We start from the raw sequence: 20,066 nt of genomic DNA, 5'->3' as shown, positions 1-20,066 counted from the left end.
CGTAAATGAAGTTCCAAGAATTTAACGTATTGGATGTAAATACTATTAGGTTGTCGAGTATGAAATGGAGCAACTTCGTGTTATTTATTTCGATCGCACATAACCTCGTTTAGATGTTGTATTTTGGCATAATTTGTTTTTCGTGTGAAAGGTACATCTTTCCTTCTTTCTAACGCATATTTCAGTTTGAAAAAATATGCAGTATATTTTCGTAAGTGTTTTTATTAATAAAAATATTTTCGTATGAAAGTATATATTCTCGCATCATCTAAACTCTAAAATAATTTAAATAAATTAAATAACTGGAAGACTAAAATAACACGTGAAGCAATAGCCTCCTACGTCTTTGTCAATTCTTTCAACCTATGTATCTCCATTTCTAATTCTCTAATATGTCGGTTCCGTGAACGGCACAATTCTTTCAACATTGTCTTCTCTTTCTCAATTTTCTCGATTCTTACGTGATCCTATATAAACAAATATTCGAAGTTTTGCATTACAAAATTAAAACTGTATTAGTTATGAACAATTTGAATTTACCTCCACAACACCGCTGTTAGTGCTGCAAAAACGAATTGTCTTCACCGGTATCGTTTGGCAACCCTGATCTTTTCTGTACACGCGCCAATGTCTACAGACATCGCATTCCCACGAGTTCACATCGTTCGCGGCTTTTCGAAGCTTCTGAATTTCCAAATTCAATTCTGTATTCTGTAAGAAACGAACCAAATAGATGGTTTGTTGATATTAGAAATAGGTAGTCCTGTACTTGTCCATACCTTATTGCGGAAGGCAAGCAATTGCTCCTTTAATTCTTTACATCTTCTCTCATATGGAAAACTTTCCGATCGTATTTGAATTTCCAATGTAGCCAGTTGCCCATTCTTCGATACTAGTTGCAGCTCCAGATCGCGAATCTTCTTCTTCAGCTCCTTTAATTTATCGTCCTCTTCAATGACGCTATTTTCAAATTGCTTCTTGACGCTTTCGTTGCTCGTGCTAGTGTTGTTCCACAAAACATAATCAAATTGTCCTATACAGTTGTCGATGCTTTTGTTGCTTCTCGATCGATTATGAAGTTCTCTGATCTCGCTCTTCAACTTGTTACTCTCTTCCTTCATAATCTTCAGGTTCTCTTTCAGCTCCAAGATCTCGCTGTCCCGCTCGTGGACGATTAATGCACATTTTCGAAGCTCGATATCCAAATCTTTGTTTTTGGACTCCAAATCTCGAATCTTATTGGCGCACTCCTTTTGGTTCAGTTCAGACGTTCGACTCTCTAGTTCGCAAGCGATTTTGTTCTCATCGTCTTCCATTTCCTTACCTACCCTCGCCTCCGAGTGTGGTTGGTCTAGTTTGCTCTTATATAATTGCAGTATGTTCATCATCTCGAAATTCTCCTTGGATAGGTTGTCGCATTGTCGTCTCGAGTTCGTTAACACTTTCATGATCTCGTACTTTTCGCCCTGAAGTTGAGTAAACCGGATCTGCGCGCTTTCCAAGTCATTAGGCACCTTATTGTTAGAATCCTTGAACTGATCCATCATCGATGTGTTCTGTATTGAAATGTTTGCATCGCTGCTGCTTGGTTTAGCCTCTATTTGCCTCTTTGAACTGTTCAATTTGCTTTGCAGGTCATGGTTCTCCCTCTTCAATATCCGAATCATGCTCTTGTCCTGTCGTGTCTTGGCATCATCGTCGCTTGACGCATCCTCCATATCCATTTCCAGTCTCATCTTCAAGGCGTCAACCTGGTCACGAAGCTTTCTGTTCTCCTCGTTCAAGCTGTTCAGTTTCTCCTCTAACTCCACGATGTGAGTGTTCTCGGTGAAACGGGAATACAGCTTGTTTTCGAGTTCGGATATTTCGACGCTTCGCTCTTGAATAATCACTGCGTATTCCTCCAGTTCCTCGTCCAGTTCCTTGTTTTTGTCCCGAAGCTCATTGATCTCCTTCTCTTGTTGAGTCAATTGCAGTTTCTTGTACTCTAGTTCGAGAGCGATAGTGTTCTTCTCGAGCAGAAGTTCGTCGAGCTTGCTCTCGTACGTCGACCTGCTTGAAGCGTCGTACTTGGTCTCGTACGAGGATAGAGTCGTTTTGATCTTGGTATTTTCCTGCAACAGCATATCATACATGGCCTTGGTATCGATCAGCTGCGCCAGAGTCTGGTTTCTGATTTCCTGGAGCTCCGCCACACGATTGTTTGCGCCCTCCAAGTTATTTTGCAGTCTCTTGTTCATCTCCTTCAACTCCTCTATATCTGCTTCCGCTTTAGTATTATTAATGCTACATCTGACTTTTTGCTCCAACTTAACATTCTCCAATCGGAGTTCCTCGTACTTTTCTTTCAGCTCATTCAGCTCTTTTGTCATAGAAACGTTCCTATTGTTTAGCTGATTGTTCAGCTCGGTATGTTTTATCTCTTCCGCCTTAAGTTTTTTCTTGATCGTTTCGAGTTGCACCTCCTTTTCTATCTTTAACTCTTCGATTTCCTGCCTGTATCCCTCTATGGTTGCTTCCTGTTTGCCAACATGGTCCTTCAACATCTCGCACTCTGACAGGATAGTCTCAAGCTTAGTCTTGTATTCGGTTAGCGAGTCGCCTTTACTCTTTAAAATCGCCGAAATGTTTTCTATGTGAACAGACTTTTGATTCAACTGCTGACTTGACTCGCTGTAAGCCTCCGTGAGTTGTTGGAGATCCGCTTCCATTATTTTGATGGTTTGATCGCTCTTCTTGATCTGAGCCGTGTTCGCTTCAATTATGTTTTTTAGTTTCTTCTCGTTGATCTGAAGTTCCTCGACGATGTTGCTCATCTCCAAATTCTTCAACTTGTAACAATCAAGGTCACGAGCGAGCACGTTGATTTTCTTGTTATATATCTCGGTTTCATCCTTGAGTTTCGACTGAAACTCCAGCTCTTTGTTCTCGAGTATTACTTTCACCTCTTTCTCCCTCTTCTGAGTCTCGAAGATCGCTTCCTCTCGCTTATTATCGGTCTTGTACAACTTCTCATACTCTGTCTGCAGATTTTGCAGGTCTACTTCGAACTGTTTGCTGTTTTCTCTGAGAACCGCGTTCTCACGGGAGCACTCCTTAAGGAGATGGTTCAACTGAGTGATCTTGTTTTCATATTCCTTTTGGCTATGCTCCCGTTCCGTCAATTCCATCTGCAACTTCTCGATCTCACCCTCCAGCTCCTTCGACCAAGTTGTCGCACGCTTCTCCGAATCTGCACTCTGCTTTATCTTGTCCTCCAATTGCCGTCTCTCCTCCTTATACGTCTCCCGTATTGTCTTAATCATCTCCTGCTCCTTCAAGACTATAGTCTGTACCAGGATTAGGAAAATCTCGTTCACGGATTGTTTCGAGATCTCCATGGAGTTAATGCTACTACACTTGTGAGATTTCAACTCCTTTATCATGCACAACCTGATGTTGTTCAGCTCCTCCTTCAACCTCTCAATATCGTCAATGAAGGCCTTTTCCTTGCAAGAACTGCTCTCCTCGATACTTTTCAGCTTGTTCAGCTCCTGCTTCAAGTTTAGATTCTCGTTGACGCACTTGTCTAACGTATCGTTCAACAATCGGATATTGTTCTCGGATTCTTCGATTCGGTGCTCGTATTGCATGGACATCGAGTCGAGCTCGATCTTGTAATCCAACTTGATCGCTTCCAAGTTATTCGTTGGGTTGTGCAGCTCAACCTCGACCGTTCGCAGCTTCTCCATTAAGGCGAACTTTTCTTGCTCGCTCTGATGGTAGAGCTGTTCCACATGAATGCTTTTCTCTTGAAGCTCTTCGTACAAATTGTTTTGTCGCTGCTCCAACTCCTCACGCTGCTTCTTCAATAACATCAGCTCCTCCTTGTACTTGTTAACATTACTATTTGCGACCAACAAGTCATTCTTCAATGATTCGATCAACGCGCATTTGTTGTCCCGGTCAACCTTCAACTCCTCCAGCTCCATTTCAAAAGTCAACCGTTGACTCTCAAACATCCTCTCCCGAGCGAAGAACTGCTCAACTTCCTTACTCATGTTGGTCAGTTCACTCTCTAGAACCTGTATATTTCCTGTTGCAATGTTCTCGTACATGAATAGTTTTTTCTTCATCTCCCCATTGCTGATTTTCAAGCCATCGATCTCGTTCAATAAGCTTGCCTTTTCATCTTTGACCTGATTCAACGTGTCGAAAGAGTGCGTACTATTCTTCTTCATGTCATTTATGTCAGCCTTCAGTTGGTCTATGTAACTCTGAATGTGATCCACTCTGCAACTGTTCTTCTCGGAACGTTTCTTTGATGTAAAGTTGGAGGTCGACTCTTCGTTTATACTCACTTCGCTACGCAATTGTTCAAGTTCTTTACACTTGTCCTCGTACAGGCCAGTCAGTTTACCATGATCCGTCTTCAACGTCTGCAGCTCGTCGTGTAAAGTCTGGACCCTTTCTTCGACGAGGCTCACGTCCATGTCATCGATGTAACTGACGTTCGGGGACAGTTCGCAACCGCTTGTATTTACTTTCTGGTTAATCTTGTTTTTTAAAATCTCTACATCTTCGCACTTTCGGGCAAACTTTTTTTGGAGATCTTCGAACTTTTGGTTCAGCGACTTGGTCTCCAGCTTCAGAGCTCTTCGACTTTCATTTAAGTTCTTCAGATAGATGCATTGATTGCAAGGTGCAAATTTCAATTCGCTCAACTTTTTGTTCAGGCGAGTCAATCTACTAACCTTCTCCTGTAACGTGTCAACCATGTCGGCGGGTGTAAGAACCTTGTAATCAGCTTCCTGAATATCTTCCTTGCAGATATTTCCTGCACTATCGTCGAGCATGGTCTGCAGCAGACTGTTCGAGAACTTCGTATTCTCTTCAGACAGTGTTTTCAACTTTATTTTCAGTTCTAAAATTTCCGCTTTCAGTAGATTGTTCTCCGATTGCAGGTCGTTCGTGGTATTATCAGAAGGAGTTTCGTCAGACTTCAAGGATTGCTCCATCTTTTTCTTCAATATCTCACACTTCTCCTTCAGTTCGTCGATTTCTTCGATCTTATCCATCAAGTCCGTAGAGAGCTCACTGTTCTCTGACTGCAAACATTTATTATTCTCCACGAGAGCAGCTACCTTCTCCTTGTATATGCACTCATGATCGAACAGGAGTGACTTGCTTTCCTTAATATCCTCCACCTCTTTGTTTCTTTCCGCGATCATAGCAGATAATTCGATGTTCTCGGCCCTAAGTTCGTCGATTTTAACCTTGTACGACGCGAACGCGTCATCCTCGTTACTGATGACATTTGACGACGCGACTCTAACACGCATTGACTCCAGTTGATCGTTTAGAGCTGTCAGATTGCTCTCCAAAGTGATCTTCTCGTTCATAACTTCGGAGATGCGAGTGTATAACTCGTCAATTGTGCCTTGAAAATTTATCTCCGCATGTTTCGCATTTTCGAGCTCGGTGGTCAATTTGTTCGCCATCTCCATATTCTCGGTCGTCAGTAGATAGATAGTCTTCTGTAGAGACTCTATGTCTTGTTTCAAACAGTGGACGTCGTCTTTAATTACATCCCATTCTCGACTTTTCAAGTGTAAACTCTGGTCCAGCTGAATTTTCTCTACCTCCGTGCTCAACATCAATGCCGATGTGTCGAAGGTACTCTCGTTGAACTGTTTCGAATAGGATAGGAAAGATCGATTATCCGTATTCTCAGTTATAGTTTCATTCATACTTAAATTGATATCATCCTGGACGAGATCGTTACTGTGTCTCAACTCCGACTTTGATGTAATTAATTTATTCGACTTATCGCGCAATTGTGAGTTGACGTATTCGATCTCCTTCTTCTGCGGATTTATAGTTTCTATTTCACGAATCCTTTCAATTGCACTCGATTCCACATTCGAACTCTCTTCGTTCTTCTCAGCAATAATACAATTCAATTTCTCGTTCTCAATTGTTAATTCCCTGATTTTACTTTCCAATTCCGATATTGCTTCTATTTGTTTTACTGCTTTGGTTTCTAAATTGGAGATATTCTGTTTTAATTCGGTATTGACTTGCTCCAGCTCCTTCTTCTGTAGATTTATAGTTTCTATCTCACGAATTCTTTCAATCGCACTCGATTCCTGCTTCGCACTCTCTTCGTTCTTCTCAGCAATAATAAAATTCAATTTCTCGTTCTCGATTGCTAATTCCCTGATTTTACTTTCCAATTCCGATATTGCTTCTATTTGTTTTTCTGCTTTGGTTTCTGAATTGGAGATACTCTGTTTTAATTCGGTATTGACTTGTTCGAGCTCTTTCTTCTGTAGATTCATAGTTTCTAACTCACGAATCCTTTCAATCGTAGTCGATTCCTGTTTCGAACTCTCTTCGTTCTTCTCAGCAATAATACTATTCAATTTCTCGTTCTCGATTGCTAATTCCCTGATTTTACTTTCCAATTCCGATATTGCTTCCATTTGTTTTACTGCTTTGGTTTCTAAATTGGAGATATTCTGTTTTAATTCGGCATTTTGATTTTCTACGTCTTCAACTTGATTTGTCAAATCGTTCATTTTTTCCATCATCTTCTGATATTCCGTCTCTTCTAGTTGCCTCTTCTCTTTTAGGTCATTTCTCTCCAATGTTATGCTTTTGACTTTTCTTTCCAACTCAAAAAGTTTATCATTCGTTTTCTTTTCTTCGAACTCGGTGCTGTACTCGACAATTTTCTCCTTTGCAGCTTGTTCCATTGCTACTTTGGATTCGAGGTCGGCGAGACTTTGGGTCAGTTGTGCTTTTAAATCAGTATTAACAAGTTGAATCTTATCTTTTGTTAATGCGAGATCTGTGACTTGCTTCTGCAGTTGAGAAACCTTTCCCAAAGTTTCTGCGTGCGCTGTTCGTTCCAGAACCAATCTTGATTCTGCTTCTGAAGATACTCGATCCAATTGTGCTTTTAGATCGATGACAACCTGTTCCAATGCTGCTTTCTCAAACGAGATCTCCTCAGTCTTTTTCTCTAGTTCTCGGAGGTTCGTTGCTATTTCCTGATTCAATATCTCTGGATTGTTTTTCATTTTCTCCAACTCCAATGACTTTTTGTTGAGCTGCATGCACAGCTCACGGCGTATGAGCTCGAATTCCTTCCTCTCGGCGACGACGTTTTCGGCTTCCTTTTGCAATTCCGTAATCTTCTTCGTCGATTCAGCGCGTAACTCGGTGTTCTGCAGAGTGACATCCTTGAGTTTTCTCTCCAGTTCCAAAATTTTCTTCAGTTCGTCTTCCTTTGCGTTTGCCTCAGACATATTCTTCAGTTCTAATTCTGCGGTTCTCTTCTTCAGTTCCCTGCGCAATTCACCGCTTATGTACTGAAATTCGTCTCTTTCGGAAGTGATATTTTTTATTTGCGTCTCCATCTCCGAAAATTTTTTCATTGCTTTCCGACTCGCCTCTTTCTCCTGAATTTTCTCTTGTTCGAGGTGGCTAAATTTCTTACATAATCCAACGATCACGCGATCCACGTTTGTCTCTTCCGTGAGATTCAAATTTTCTAGCAATTTCTTTACCTCTGGAGCATATTCTTTAGGCGCATCAGCATTAAATACCAGCTGCTTCTCCAGAGTTGTGAATTCGCGAAGCTCTTTAAATTCGTTAGTCAAATAATTGATTTGGCGCCGCAAAGTCTGCTTGGGTGTCGAAGGAGACATCTGGCGGTTTACTGTTTGGGTCGCACTATTACATTTTTCCGCGGATATACTGTTTTTCTCAGGTATAATGCTATCCTTTGATTTAATGGTATACACATCGTCCCTGAATGTGACGCGTTTTGTGATGAACGGTTCGTCATCGCTGTCACTACCGTTCTCCTCGTCTTCTCGATCGCGTTCGCTCTCGAATAGCTCCAGCTCGAAGTCGGTGAAAGCCGTTTGAAAAGTCCGGTTCATCAAATCTATGTCATTGGATTGAATGATGCTTTTCCTACCAGACCTTTCGCGAGACATCTCTTTTATAGTCGGTAAACCTGGCGTCGGCTGAAAAGCTTCCGCACGTTTGAACATTCCTGGACCACCCCAGGTCTGTCTTCTTTTCGACTTGCACTTGAAAGAATCATCGTCGGCGATGTCACCGGAGACAATTCGGGTCTTGAGCAGTCCTATACGCTCCTCCAACATCTGATTGACGCGCTCCTTCTCTTGCAATTTCGACTCCATTTCCTCGACTTCCGCGACCCTGTTCTCCGTTTTTATTTTCTCCAATTCCGTTTGCAGTTTCGATATTTGTTTCGCGTAACGTTTCAAAAGTGCTGCATCGGACATCACCTCGTTGACGTGCGGCTTGTTTTTCACACTTTTTGCACGACACGCGAAAGACAGAGTGCATTGAGTCTCGTCGACGGCAGCAGGGGTTACAGCGCAGATTATGGCCGTCATGGCATTGCCGCCTAAAGAATTCTGCAATAATCTGGTTAATTTACTGTCGCGAAAGTTTACATATTTCTGACCGTCCTGACATTCGCTTAACTGCATGATCACTAGTCCCAACGTTGACAAAGACAAATTGATATGCAACCCTTCCTTGAACCTTTCACCAGTTGCACCTGTCTGCCGTGCTCTCTCAGATCCGGCAAGATCCACCAAATTCAATTGAGACACTTGAATTGCACTATCTGAATCCCCTCCAGCCTCTCTACTTTCGATAGTCTAAAAAAATTTATAAACTCTTAACTACCACATGCGACACAAAGAATTCTATGAGCGCTTACAATCCTGAATATAGTGTGACTTCTACTGCTACGCTCGTTCATATTGGTCTCTCCTGTTCTCCTATACTTGTCACCCTTCTTCATTATAGATAACATATTCTCTGGACAGTTGGTGATTTCTTCTTTACATTGCAAGATTACTTGGCCGCTACTATCTTCTTTCAACTTCAAGTCAGTGCCGGTTCTATTTAGTAAATCATTGACTTTTTCTTTGTATATTTCTAAGTATGATACTCTGAAAAATAATAATAGGAAGATGATAAATAACATTTACTTACTTGCTCAAATAATAAATACAAAAAATGTATAACGTATTAGGACCCTTAAATAGGTGAAATCGTTTAATGAAATTGTTCTGGCTGAGTGTTAATTAAATTACATACAAACCTCAATAAGAATTCTCGACCAGCTGTGTTAGTTATAGCATCAAACATATGTTCAATAGCCAATGGTATAATTCCTGGTTCATTTAATGTACCCATCATAGTATACGTTTTACCAGAACTTGTTTGCCCATAAGCAAACACAGTTCCATTGAAACCATTTACAGCAGCATCGACAATAGGCTTCACTATACTGTCGAATACATCCGAATTCGATGCATTTGTGTCAAAAATATGATCTGTCAACACGCCAAGAAAGTGCACGAAATGAAAAGTCCGTACAAGAAAATATTCATGGCATATAATTGAAAATAACTGGTAAATACCAAAACAGAATCCGCCGTCTCCGCGTTTCTTCAGTTCTGTGTCGGTCGACACGATAGAGTTTCCGTGAACTACCCATTGTATCGGCAGATTGTCATCTCTCTCACGTTTGATTAAAGGTCTTACTTTAATCGCAACCTTTATGCTGTCCGACATGTTTTCGAGTACACTTCAATCGAATTGCGTGACAACGTGTACCTTAAGATTTATTCTTATTGTTCATATTACGTGGTTGCTAATAATACTCAAACCTAAATTTTTCTAATCAAAACTGCAACTGCCATTTGAGAAGACATACTGACCAGCTTTCATTTAAATTTGAACTTTCTGTCATTTGATTGGCTGCTTCAAGCATAGATTTACTGCGAACAAGATAGATGAACACGCGAAGTTGCGGCGGAACGACGAAACTGTCGACCTTGTCGAGCACGTATCCCACGAAGAAATATCGAACAATTAAAGCAAGACTAAAAAATATATGCGACGCGTAGGACACGTGCTCGACGACGTTGACACGTGCTCGCGAGATTACGCGAGAACTGGTCGCGTGATCGGCGTTCGCGGTTTTTATATTATTAAAGGTCTACGTAGACATTTTCTTGGCTCTGATTGGCTAACGATTCAATGCGCAAGCCAGCTTAGAGAGTGAAAAAAGTGTGTCGGAGTAGGTCCCATTACTATAGTCGGAGCTTGTAGGATATAAGAACTTCAGAATTTGTTCCTTCTTGTCTAACCACTGTTCAAAGGAGAGAGAAAAAGTACTAGAAGTGGGGAGTGTCGCGTAGTGTTGCTCTCGTTGATTTCTATGCATATACATATGTATACATAATACTATCTTGAACTCCTTGTTTCGCGGATAGAAAAGAAGAGACGAATTCTAAAGTTCTTACGACCCGCGAATTTGCATGTAGGGTGTATTTCATTCACAAGTGTGAATCAGTGTGTAAATTTTAAATTTTCGTACATATGAAATTTTATTTAAATATTTACTATATTTGTGTTTGTGCGACAAATGTTTTTAAAACAATATATGTGTTATGAACTAAAAATTGAGTCGAATTATAGATTAGATTTTATAAGTGACGTTTGACAGATACTGTTTTGTTGAACTTTAAACAAGGACCTATCTTCCAAACACTTACTAGCAATAATTTATATTGAAATGGAATCTAAACCAAAAAATGAACACCTACTAGCATTGAAAGGTAATAAGAAAAGTACCATAACAGTATAGTTTTTAAAGAAATACAGATACGTATACTGTACTTCTTTTAAATTTAAATTAATTTAACATTTAGATTCTATTTGCATTGATGTACTTAAAATATTGATTATTATATTTTTAGTGATGAGATTAACCAGACCCACTCTCGCAAGTCCTATTGTTGTAACTTGCGATTCAACAGATCTTCCTGGTAACACATTAAACAATGAACTTAAAAATGATTGTACTGCTCTGCAAGGAATGGAAACTCTTACTGTAGGACAATTCATGGTGTTACCACAAAGTTTTGGGTATATACATCTTTGTACAATAATTATATAATGAATTGTTTTAATGTTTTAATTAAAACTATACATACGTTTTTTTAGGAATATTTATTTAGGTGAAATGTTTTCAAGCTATCTGTGTGTACATAATGGTAGTAGCCAATTAGTAGAAGATGTTAATGTTAAAGCAAGTATTGTGTTTTAATTACAATATTGATTTCTATATTTTAATTTGTATATCATTGAAATGTACTATAATTTAAAAGTATGTTACAATAATAGTTTACACGTTCCGAACTGATGTTCTTTCAACAATGTTTTATGTTGCAGGTAGATTTACAAACAAGTACTCAAATTATTCCCCTGTCTGGTAACAGCGGGGAAATGAAAGATTTACCACCCGGTGGTACAGTCGATGAAGTGATACACCACGAAGTAAAAGAAATAGGAACACATATGTAAGGATGTAGAATTAACAAATTATTGTAAATATTTAAATCTAAATAACCAGAAGAAATATGTTTCAGACTAGTATGTGAAGTAACTTACACACCCATGAATTTAGGTGCTACTCCACAGTCGTTTAAAAAGTTTTATAAACTTCAAGTAGTGAAACCATTAGATGTGAAAACAAAGTTTTATAATGCAGAGGTAACCATCCTTATGATTATAAATTTTGAATAAAAATAATTTTTTGTTAATTACAATATTTACTTATGTAACTTTTTGATATAAAACGTTAACAAAAACCATTATTTCCTTAAAGTCAGATGAAGTATATCTCGAAGCACAAATACAGAATCTAACAGCAGGTCCAATATGTTTAGAAAAAGTATCTCTTGAATCGTCTCACTTATTTAGTGGTAAGTCCTCAGTAAGTACTATTAGTAGGTGATATTACATACACATTTTATATCTTCAGTGTCAACTCTAAATACAAATGAGAAGGGAGAATCTATCTATGGATCAGTTAATATATTAGATACCGATTGCAGTAGGCAGTACTTGTATTGTTTAAAACCACAATCGACATTGTTAAAAGATCCGAAAATGATGCACAATGCAACAAATATTGGAAAATTAGATATTGTTTGGAGAAGTAATTTAGGAGAAAGAGGAAGGCTACAAACAAGTCAGTTGCAAAGGATGGTTTGTCATATTATTTGTTATTTTTTTCTTTTGCAAATGATAGAGTTTTACGTAATTTGATGAATAATTTAATTTTTTAGGCACCTGAATATGGCGATCTACGAGTTACTATTAAAAACATTCCTTTAAAAGTTTACCTCGAACAATCACTTAAATTCGATTGTCGTATAATAAATACATCGTAAGTATTTCAACAAGTGTTTTTACAATGTATGCAAATTTTAAAAATTGTATAAGTATACATATATTTTTAGAGAAAGAAGTATGGATTTAATGCTTTATTTGGAATCTAGTAATTCTATCGCATGGTGCGGTATATCTACTACAAAAATTGAAACACTAAAGCCTGGAGGGTCAATTGATATTCCTTTATGTCTGATTCCATTACACAGTGGTATTATAGTAAGTATTATAGTTACTGTGTATTAAACAAAGTGTTTTTAGCAATGCAAGATATATTTAATTTAATACTTCAAACTTGATAACATTTCAGACTATCTCTGGATTAAAGTTGGAGGATACATGTTTGAAAAGGACATATGACTATGATGATTTGGCGCAAATATTTGTGAGTCAAAATGACTAATCAAAAATTCAATAAATTATTCAAACAGCATGATTAATTGTATTATTTCCTAAAATTGTACCTAGGTATAAGAACGTATATAATTAACTGTACGACTCGTTTTTACGAAGTAATTTTTTTATTCAAAATATGAATCTATTGTTGACATTCTCTCATTTTCGTTTTCTGCTCCAACAGCACATGCAAGTAAAGTCTGAACATCTTGAGGTTCGTTTCCACCAAAGATATAACCGTTAGCTTTATCAATTGCATTTTTTACTCGCAGTAACAATGCTTGATTAGAAATATCCAATGGTACAAAACTAACAAGACTGTAATCTTCTATCAGTGACACAAAAGCGGCATTTAATTTTTTGAATCTGAAAAAATGTAGTACTTTCTATTTATCAAATATACTAAAACTAAAAAGTAGTATGCAAAGGTATGATAAAGAGAGAATTACTTTGACGTGAAAGGGTTTTCATCCAGTTTATCCAATAAATATTTTAAATTCAGTACTTCAGTATAAAAATCTATATTGAAATCTAAGCAATGGCTAAATTTTTTCATCTCATGAAATTTTGTCATAATATTGACATGAGGTAAACCTAGTTTTAACATAGTTGTGGTACAAAGTATTAAAGAAGATAAATATTTGCCTATAAATAAAAATAGTATTAGCACAATTATTTTTGTGAATATATTATGAATAAAAGTATAACAAATATAGAGAATTACCAGCATCACTGCAATGGTGAGAATCTATTAAATGTACACTGCACAGCCTGACTAAATTTTGTCCCAATTTGTCGGCAATTGTACTGATCGAATTGTGATGCGTATATAATTCAACCTGTGAATAAATATAAATATACTTCAAAGAGAATTCGAATTGTATAGTGAAAGTATTATGCATATACAGGCGCGGCGATATATTTAAGACCATGTGGAAAACTATAACTCTTTTAAAACTGAACTAAATGAGATTTTAAATATAAGTTACCCTGTATATGTACAGTAACATATATAATTATTAGTATGTACTTGTCCGGGGCAATCAATAATGATATAGTATTCCTTCAAATCTAAAATTTTTGTTATCAACCATTTTACATTCGTTTCTAAAAATTCCATACAGTAAACTAAAGCTCCATTAGGTCCAAGACTGTATTGTGTCATTACGTCTTCATGTTTTATTAATTCCGATATATCTACTACTGGTTTATATTGCATGTTCTCATTTGCTGGATCTATAAACAATGGTAACAGTCATAAAATTTTCTTTATACATAAATATATAAATGTATATATGTATGTATTTAGTTATTTATTTTTACCAATATTAATTACAGCAACTTTTCTACCCAGTTTCTCCAAAAAATTTGACATAGCATGACAATATGTAGTTTTCCCACTCCCAGGTGGACCAATAACTAATTGACCAAAAATTAGACTCATAATGATGTAATTAATTTACAACATTACCATACTTTCATTTCATTTATAGCTGTGACAATAGCTTTAACTGTATCTGGATCATAACTTTTCAGAGATATTGATATTAGCAATGGTTTCTCCGCATTAATTTGTTCTGCTATGAACCTAGCAGCTGCCACAACCTCAATATCATCCTTTCCAAATAAAACTCTGCAATGTACATTTTCATTCATCGTTGTACAAGTAAGGTTAACATATATATATGAATTATAAAATATTCATTAATTACTTACTGTGTAGAAAATGCACTATGTACTAACTGAGGTATTGAAGATCCTCTAGTTACCGATACCAATGTCCCAAACTTCTTAAAATGTGTTATAATTAACAATACACGATTACTGAAAAAGTAAATAATATATAGAATATATATTCAATCATAAGCACATGATTCTCTATTTTGTTACCTATAAATTTTTAAGGCAATATCAGTGTGATGACCGTTGGTTACAATAGAGCAAGCATAATTCTTCATATTTTACTTCTCGCAACTATCTATAAATAATATTTTAAATGTATTAGATAAAATTTAATTTCTAATCAAATTTCGTATTAAATTTGCATATTTATAAGCAGTATTATGCATATATATAATTAGTATTAAATTTGTTTATTATAAATGCTTACATTAGTATCTTTCTTAGATCGACTCACGGACCGGCTCAACGTTTCAAGAGAGCGAGAGAGAAAGACTCTCCTTCTATCTTAACCTCTGAAGTTATCCGAAATCATTCAAAGTGTCAAGTTCATGTACATTATGATTGTGTTACGCATGCGTGATAGCGTTACTTGCACTTCTGTCTTCGATTGAGCATTATATACTGATATAGTTTATGAACTCATGTCGAATTACCAAAAGTTCGTCACTCCACCATCCACAGCGCTGAGATAGAATTTCTTTAAATTTTACAACTCTGTTGTTTTTCCGAATATTACCGCCACCACGAATCTCCGGCGTCGATTTCCGTCAGAAATGTCGCTAAATAGTGTCGCGTTTCCTGACAATGTTGTATTTCTGCGACAAAGATTATTATAATTATTTATTCTTTGCTGATACTTCGAAGCTATGAAGCTATATTTAATCAAACGAAAACATCTTTCGAAATAATTCATAAATATTGAAAACATTGAGAAAAACATCTCATTTTTTTTAACGTAAAAAGTTAAAAAGTTGCAAGAATATGAAATTTGAATATTTTACATATATTTTGACGACAACAAAGAGAATAATATGATTCTGTGGAATGGCCGAACTGCATATAATTGGCCAAATTTCGTCTGCGGTAAATTTTAAACAATCTCGGCTTTTATGCAAGTGGAGTTTCCATGCCGGTAATACAATTATTATTGTACGAATAGCAATTATTAATTTATGTCCAGGTATGTAAGGAGAATTTTTCTTGTTCCAGGTAACGGTTGGAAAGTTTTAAATGGTTGCGAGGAAGGGCAGACTCAAGAAAGTTGTGATTTATATACGAATGAACCGTTTTGGGATCATCCTGTAGATATACATTATACAACGCAGTCTCTTCAAAATTCACCTAAACTTTTGCTTCAAGTGTTTTGCAGAGACACGTATGAAAGAATATTATTTACATCGTATGGTGTTTGTAACATTCCACTGTCTCCTGGCTCACATTCCATAGAATGTCATACATGGAAACCAATTGGTAAGTTAAACATGTTTCTAAAGAACCTCATTTATCTGTCCACATACATATATGTTATGCTTTTAATATAAATATTTCTATAGGTAACTGGAAAGACAGACTAAGGGACAAATTCTTGGGGATAACTTTACAGTTGAAATCACCAAATGTTTTAGTGAATTCTTTGGATCGATTTGAGTTACTTACAGAAAGTATGGGAACAGTTAAAATAAAATTACATTTGCTCACACGAAATTTTGAAAAATATGGATGTCATATGTAAACATGTACATGGATATTGTTTTTATCAACAAAGCTTACAACACATTAAAATTTAATGCAAACATCAATATGGTTGAAAAGCTGTTTATACTACTATTTGTTTCTCTGTTATGCAATGACATAATTTATGCAAAAAAGATTGAAGAAATATTTACCTGCATAAATGAAACAGAATGTAATGATTTACTAGAAAAAGATGCAGCAGATGATTCATTATCTACCACAATTAAAAATGTTTATACATCACCTAGTGATGGCTCTAATAATCCTACAGACTCAACAGAGAGTATAAAAATTCACATAACACCAAATGTACAAACGTCTCATAAAATCAAATCTGGTAATGAGATAAGAAATAATTCTATACGCAAAATACAATCTGACGTTTGTGAATGTGACTTAGTAGTAAGTTAATATGTTTTGCTATAGCTTATGTTGATTATATGAAAGTAAAATTTATGTTTACTAATTTAAATAACTTTATTTTTATAAAAGGTATCATCTTGTGATATCAATTGCTGTTGCGACAGAGACTGCAATGACTTTCACTTAAAAGTTTTTTCACATTGTAAATACAATCAACCTGATTTGTATGATAAACGTTATTGTTATGGTAAAAATTTTATACAGCGAAATAATACACCATTTGTACTTGAAAAACTAGCAAACAATCTTTTCTGCATTTTGTATGACAATCTTCCACCAACATACAGTGTTACTAATGACTTGGTAAGTTTTCAATATAAATCAAGTGAAATATTTTGTTGTTTATGACTTCTAAAATTTTTAATTTTATCTAGAATATGAAAACTGAAAAAGATTTACGAGTGGCAATAAATCCAAATAGACTGAAATGGAAATGGGAAGACCAAGTATATGTACCTGAATATAATTTTTCTGATACTTACCAAGATGGTGACATCTTGTGGATGATACAAAATACATACATTCAAACTTTTGGTATATATAGAATTTAGATATAATGTAAGTACAATTATTATTATAAAATATTTTAAATGTTTTTTATATCGACATTTCAGAAATTTTACAATCTGGATTTACTGATAAGTGCACATTCAAAAAGACTTTGATGTACCTTCGTCAATGGAAGGATCAATGTTTACAAACCGAGTTAGTTAATACGAACAAGTTTCTTTTTCCAATGGCATTTAATAATTTTACTGTTATTGCTTCACCACATTTATTAAATGAAACTTACATTGAGATGTTAGACCAGGTACATACAAATTTATCAAAATATATATATAATATATAATTAATAAAAAAATGTATATATACATATTACAATGATTTTTCATTTGCAGATATGTCCGAGGAATGTGTGTCTAACATTAAATAATTTTTATTGTAAATATCTTTGGAAAGAATGCAATAGTACTGTTAAACCAGGATCTTGTGTTAATGGATCATGTTACAACGTTGTTACGAATGTGAAGTACTTGATTCTTCATAATGGTTCAATGGGACTTAACAGCGTTAATGCTTATTTCATTATAGCGAATGTTTCTCAAAGTTTTTATCAACAGTTTGAGGTAGTTTACGAGTGGGTCGACCTGGATAAGGAAAAGAGCTTTATTCTTAGCGGTAACCCCGGCTATATGTCTGGAAAGCCTTTAGTTATTGGTAGTTTAAACAAGACTGGTGACATTAAATCTGTTATTTTTAATAAAACCAATAGTTTTTTAACATTGCCTATAGCTAAGAGAAGTGGTCAATGTAGCAAACTAAATAGACACATTGTCAACTTTGGAGAGGACATTAAATTACGATGTTCCGTGACTTTAAGTACTGATAACTTTAATACATCGTCTTGTATAGAATTACAAAATCGAACTATGAATTTTCTTCTAACGAATTCTATGTTTAATATTACTGATACAGACCAATACAATATCTATGTTTCAAAAACTGGCAATATTACTAACAATAACACATCCGATTGGGCACAAATTTTACTTGACAGAATACCTCAAAATATGATAGAGGGACAAATAGTCAATAATCTATTGCATTGTTCCGGATTGATAACTTCTCTGCACTTACATATTTTGTACTCTGCTTTGGCAAATTCCGAAACATTGACTAATTATAATATACAAGGAGTAGGTATTTATTTTTCTAATGAGTCTGATGTATCATGGTCAATTTGTTCGACAGAGAATTGCACGAACATATTAAAAGTAGATATCATTAGTTATGTTACATTCCACGACGTGTCAAAACCATCGAAATATTATTTCGTAGGCGGTCCAAATATTGATCTCACCTTGCCATATGATTTCTTTTATCCGCTATTAAGTAATTCACAATGTATTGGATCAAACATATATTTAATAAGTAGCGTAGTATTCATTATATTTATGCACATTTCTATTTATTAATTTCATGTAATCTTTTGCATCAACATTATATTTAATTATTCGAAATATGTATTGAAAAGTTAAATAAAACGAAAAGTTCATCAAGTACTATTACTGTATGATAAAAAATATTTTATCGATATAGTATGCATTTGCAATAAAGAAATTAAATTCAAGAGTAAGTATTTGACGCCCAATTTTTTCTGTAAATGGTATCATTTTATAATGTTTCAATTATTTTTTAACGGAGACGAAATGACAATTGATTAGGTTTTGCGTATTATATTCGTATTTGTAAAGAAAATATTTAGAAATCGGAGTATTGCTTGCTTGAAATTTAATATAATTTGAACTTTAATACAGAACTATAATTATAACGAAACACCTAAGAAAATATATTTTAATGATGCATTAAATAAGCTTTTCTTAATTATTGATTTTTCGAATTTCTACGTTATATAATTGTGCGTACAAGTTCAATTATTAGTCCTATGCATTGAATACCATTTCAAACGAATCACGATGATACAAATGAAAATTCACTGATAGATGTTTAACCAATGAGAAAAATCTTTTCGAATTGTAGACCAATCCAGTGCGACTATTCTCTTCTTTAAAATCTCGCTAGTGTAAACTTGGGACAAACTCTTGTGGCCGTCGTGATGCACTATGGGACGTTGGGTTGTGCTTCGCTCCAATACAAGATGGCTGACACTTGTTAGTAGTGTATTTTCGTTTGATCGAATGTGGATTTTTATAAAAAAAATCAGTGCCTTCGTAGCAACGTATTGTGCACGCTCGTTTGCATACCGAACACAAAAGAGGTCCTCCTTTTTTTACGAAATGGTTCTCTTATCATGGATGATCAGGAGACAGCAAAATGTGCCGTGAAAGTGCTAGAGGCAGAATAATTACCCGTCACCAGCCATGTTCATATGTGTTCTTTTGTTATGACAATTGTGATATAATTCTCGTGGAATATAGTGCCAAGGTGAAGTGATATCTCGCTTTGTTGCGCTTCTACTCCGTCGCCTGGTGTGTCACACAAGGATCGTTTCACTACGAAATAGATTAAATGAAAGGTACGTATTTTTGTGGTCGGTACGCCTATTCGCGAGTCATTCTTGAAACCTTATATCCGTGTATTTTCTCTTTATTTTTTTTTTAATTGTCTTTTTTTCTCATCTCTTCGTACTCACAATACCGAGAACCGACTGACCTATTAACCTGCTATATCGATTAACACGATGTCATGTAGGGTTTCTCAGTTTCTCTTTGACATGTTCCTTGAAATTTTCATCGCTGTCACATACTGTTTTACGTTTTCTTAGAATCCAGCGGTCAGTTTCCATTTGCATGTTTTGTAACGTACAAAATGGGATCAGAGTTTGTTGTCGGCAACACAGCACACGATTCGTTGAAATTCTGTCTTGATTTCTAATATCAGTTCGCTAAGTACATAATTTACCATCGAGTATAAGTCAGTTTGTTGACGGCACATAAAAAATCCTACGATTCATAATATGAAAATTTTAGGTTTTATTAAAATATGTTATTAGGTGAAAGATAACTCTATCTTTTGTTAGTTCATCTCGT

At 35.7% G+C, this 20,066-nt stretch overlaps 5 protein-coding genes across 5 annotated transcripts; 2 read left to right on the top strand and 3 right to left on the bottom strand.

The window, feature by feature from the left end:
* Positions 1-173: 173 nt before the first annotated feature.
* On the bottom strand, positions 174-10,124 carry LOC144470792 (uncharacterized). The gene is made up of 7 exons (XM_078182325.1): positions 9,459-10,124; positions 9,137-9,371; positions 8,750-8,984; positions 6,516-8,687; positions 780-6,074; positions 541-711; positions 174-467 (listed from the first exon to the last, which is right to left on the bottom strand). Exons 1-7 carry the CDS (start codon positions 9,610-9,612, stop codon positions 339-341), a joined length of 8,391 nt encoding a protein of 2,796 aa, XP_078038451.1. The 5' UTR covers positions 9,613-10,124; the 3' UTR covers positions 174-338.
* A 157-nt stretch (positions 10,125-10,281) lies between these two features.
* On the top strand, positions 10,282-12,715 carry LOC144470790 (trafficking protein particle complex subunit 13). The gene is made up of 10 exons (XM_078182323.1): positions 10,282-10,661; positions 10,803-10,971; positions 11,050-11,134; positions 11,278-11,405; positions 11,475-11,598; positions 11,714-11,810; positions 11,870-12,096; positions 12,177-12,277; positions 12,351-12,498; positions 12,590-12,715. Exons 1-10 carry the CDS (start codon positions 10,619-10,621, stop codon positions 12,680-12,682), a joined length of 1,215 nt encoding a protein of 404 aa, XP_078038449.1. The 5' UTR covers positions 10,282-10,618; the 3' UTR covers positions 12,683-12,715.
* A 57-nt stretch (positions 12,716-12,772) lies between these two features.
* Positions 12,773-14,905, bottom strand: LOC144470791 (GPN-loop GTPase 2). The gene is made up of 8 exons (XM_078182324.1): positions 14,786-14,905; positions 14,566-14,653; positions 14,392-14,499; positions 13,999-14,308; positions 13,706-13,911; positions 13,400-13,514; positions 13,125-13,320; positions 12,773-13,041 (listed from the first exon to the last, which is right to left on the bottom strand). The coding sequence occupies exons 4-8, from the start codon at positions 14,117-14,119 to the stop codon at positions 12,801-12,803; spliced, it is 879 nt and encodes a 292-aa protein (XP_078038450.1). The 5' UTR covers positions 14,120-14,308; positions 14,392-14,499; positions 14,566-14,653; positions 14,786-14,905; the 3' UTR covers positions 12,773-12,800.
* LOC144470921 (proteasome assembly chaperone 3-like) lies at positions 14,143-14,633 on the bottom strand. The gene is made up of 3 exons (XM_078182517.1): positions 14,566-14,633; positions 14,392-14,499; positions 14,143-14,308 (listed from the first exon to the last, which is right to left on the bottom strand). The coding sequence occupies exons 1-3, from the start codon at positions 14,631-14,633 to the stop codon at positions 14,143-14,145; spliced, it is 342 nt and encodes a 113-aa protein (XP_078038643.1).
* Positions 14,906-15,020: 115 nt separating the features above from the next.
* LOC144470793 (tectonic-3) lies at positions 15,021-18,649 on the top strand. Its single transcript, XM_078182326.1, is given in 8 exon segments — positions 15,021-15,490; positions 15,568-15,828; positions 15,912-16,081; positions 16,084-16,494; positions 16,585-16,818; positions 16,890-17,049; positions 17,130-17,326; positions 17,415-18,649. Coding segments are annotated over 8 exon segments (2,598 nt in total). The 5' UTR covers positions 15,021-15,402; the 3' UTR covers positions 18,492-18,649.
* The last annotated feature ends 1,417 nt before the right edge of the window (positions 18,650-20,066 follow it).

Source organism: Augochlora pura, chromosome 6 (genome assembly GCF_028453695.1).
Source record: "Augochlora pura isolate Apur16 chromosome 6, APUR_v2.2.1, whole genome shotgun sequence".
Taxonomy (NCBI): Eukaryota; Metazoa; Arthropoda; class Insecta; order Hymenoptera; family Halictidae; genus Augochlora; species Augochlora pura.
This window is presented reverse-complemented; position numbering and strand designations above follow the sequence as displayed.

What these genes read in the sequence shown, in the direction of transcription:
- LOC144470791 (XM_078182324.1), bottom strand. Translation starts at nt 14,119, where the DNA reads ATGAGTCTAATTTTTGGTCAATTAGTTATTGGTCCACCTGGGAGTGGG. An exon ending in TTATTGATTGCCCCGGACAA is followed by an intron (nt 13,515 to 13,705) that starts GTACATACTAAT and finishes ATTTATTCACAG; the next exon opens with GTTGAATTATATACGCATCA. An exon ending in GAAAACCCTTTCACGTCAAA is followed by an intron (nt 13,042 to 13,124) that starts GTAATTCTCTCT and finishes ACATTTTTTCAG; the next exon opens with ATTCAAAAAATTAAATGCCG.
- LOC144470921 (XM_078182517.1), bottom strand. Translation starts at nt 14,633, where the DNA reads ATGAAGAATTATGCTTGCTCTATTGTAACCAACGGTCATCACACTGAT. An exon ending in ATTGCCTTAAAAATTTATAG is followed by an intron (nt 14,500 to 14,565) that starts GTAACAAAATAG and finishes TTACTTTTTCAG; the next exon opens with TAATCGTGTATTGTTAATTA. An exon ending in CATAGTGCATTTTCTACACA is followed by an intron (nt 14,309 to 14,391) that starts GTAAGTAATTAA and finishes TGTACATTGCAG; the next exon opens with AGTTTTATTTGGAAAGGATG.
- LOC144470790 (XM_078182323.1), top strand. Translation starts at nt 10,619, where the DNA reads ATGGAATCTAAACCAAAAAATGAACACCTACTAGCATTGAAAG. An exon ending in GTGTTACCACAAAGTTTTGG is followed by an intron (nt 10,972 to 11,049) that starts GTATATACATCT and finishes ACGTTTTTTTAG; the next exon opens with GAATATTTATTTAGGTGAAA. An exon ending in TAGAAGATGTTAATGTTAAA is followed by an intron (nt 11,135 to 11,277) that starts GCAAGTATTGTG and finishes TTTATGTTGCAG; the next exon opens with GTAGATTTACAAACAAGTAC.
- LOC144470792 (XM_078182325.1), bottom strand. Translation starts at nt 9,612, where the DNA reads ATGTCGGACAGCATAAAGGTTGCGATTAAAGTAAGACCTTTAATCAAA. An exon ending in AAGACGTAGAAAATCAAAAT is followed by an intron (nt 6,075 to 6,515) that starts GCCGAATTAAAA and finishes AATCTACAGAAG; the next exon opens with AAGGAGCTGGAGCAAGTCAA. An exon ending in TGCTTGCCTTCCGCAATAAG is followed by an intron (nt 712 to 779) that starts GTATGGACAAGT and finishes CGTTTCTTACAG; the next exon opens with AATACAGAATTGAATTTGGA.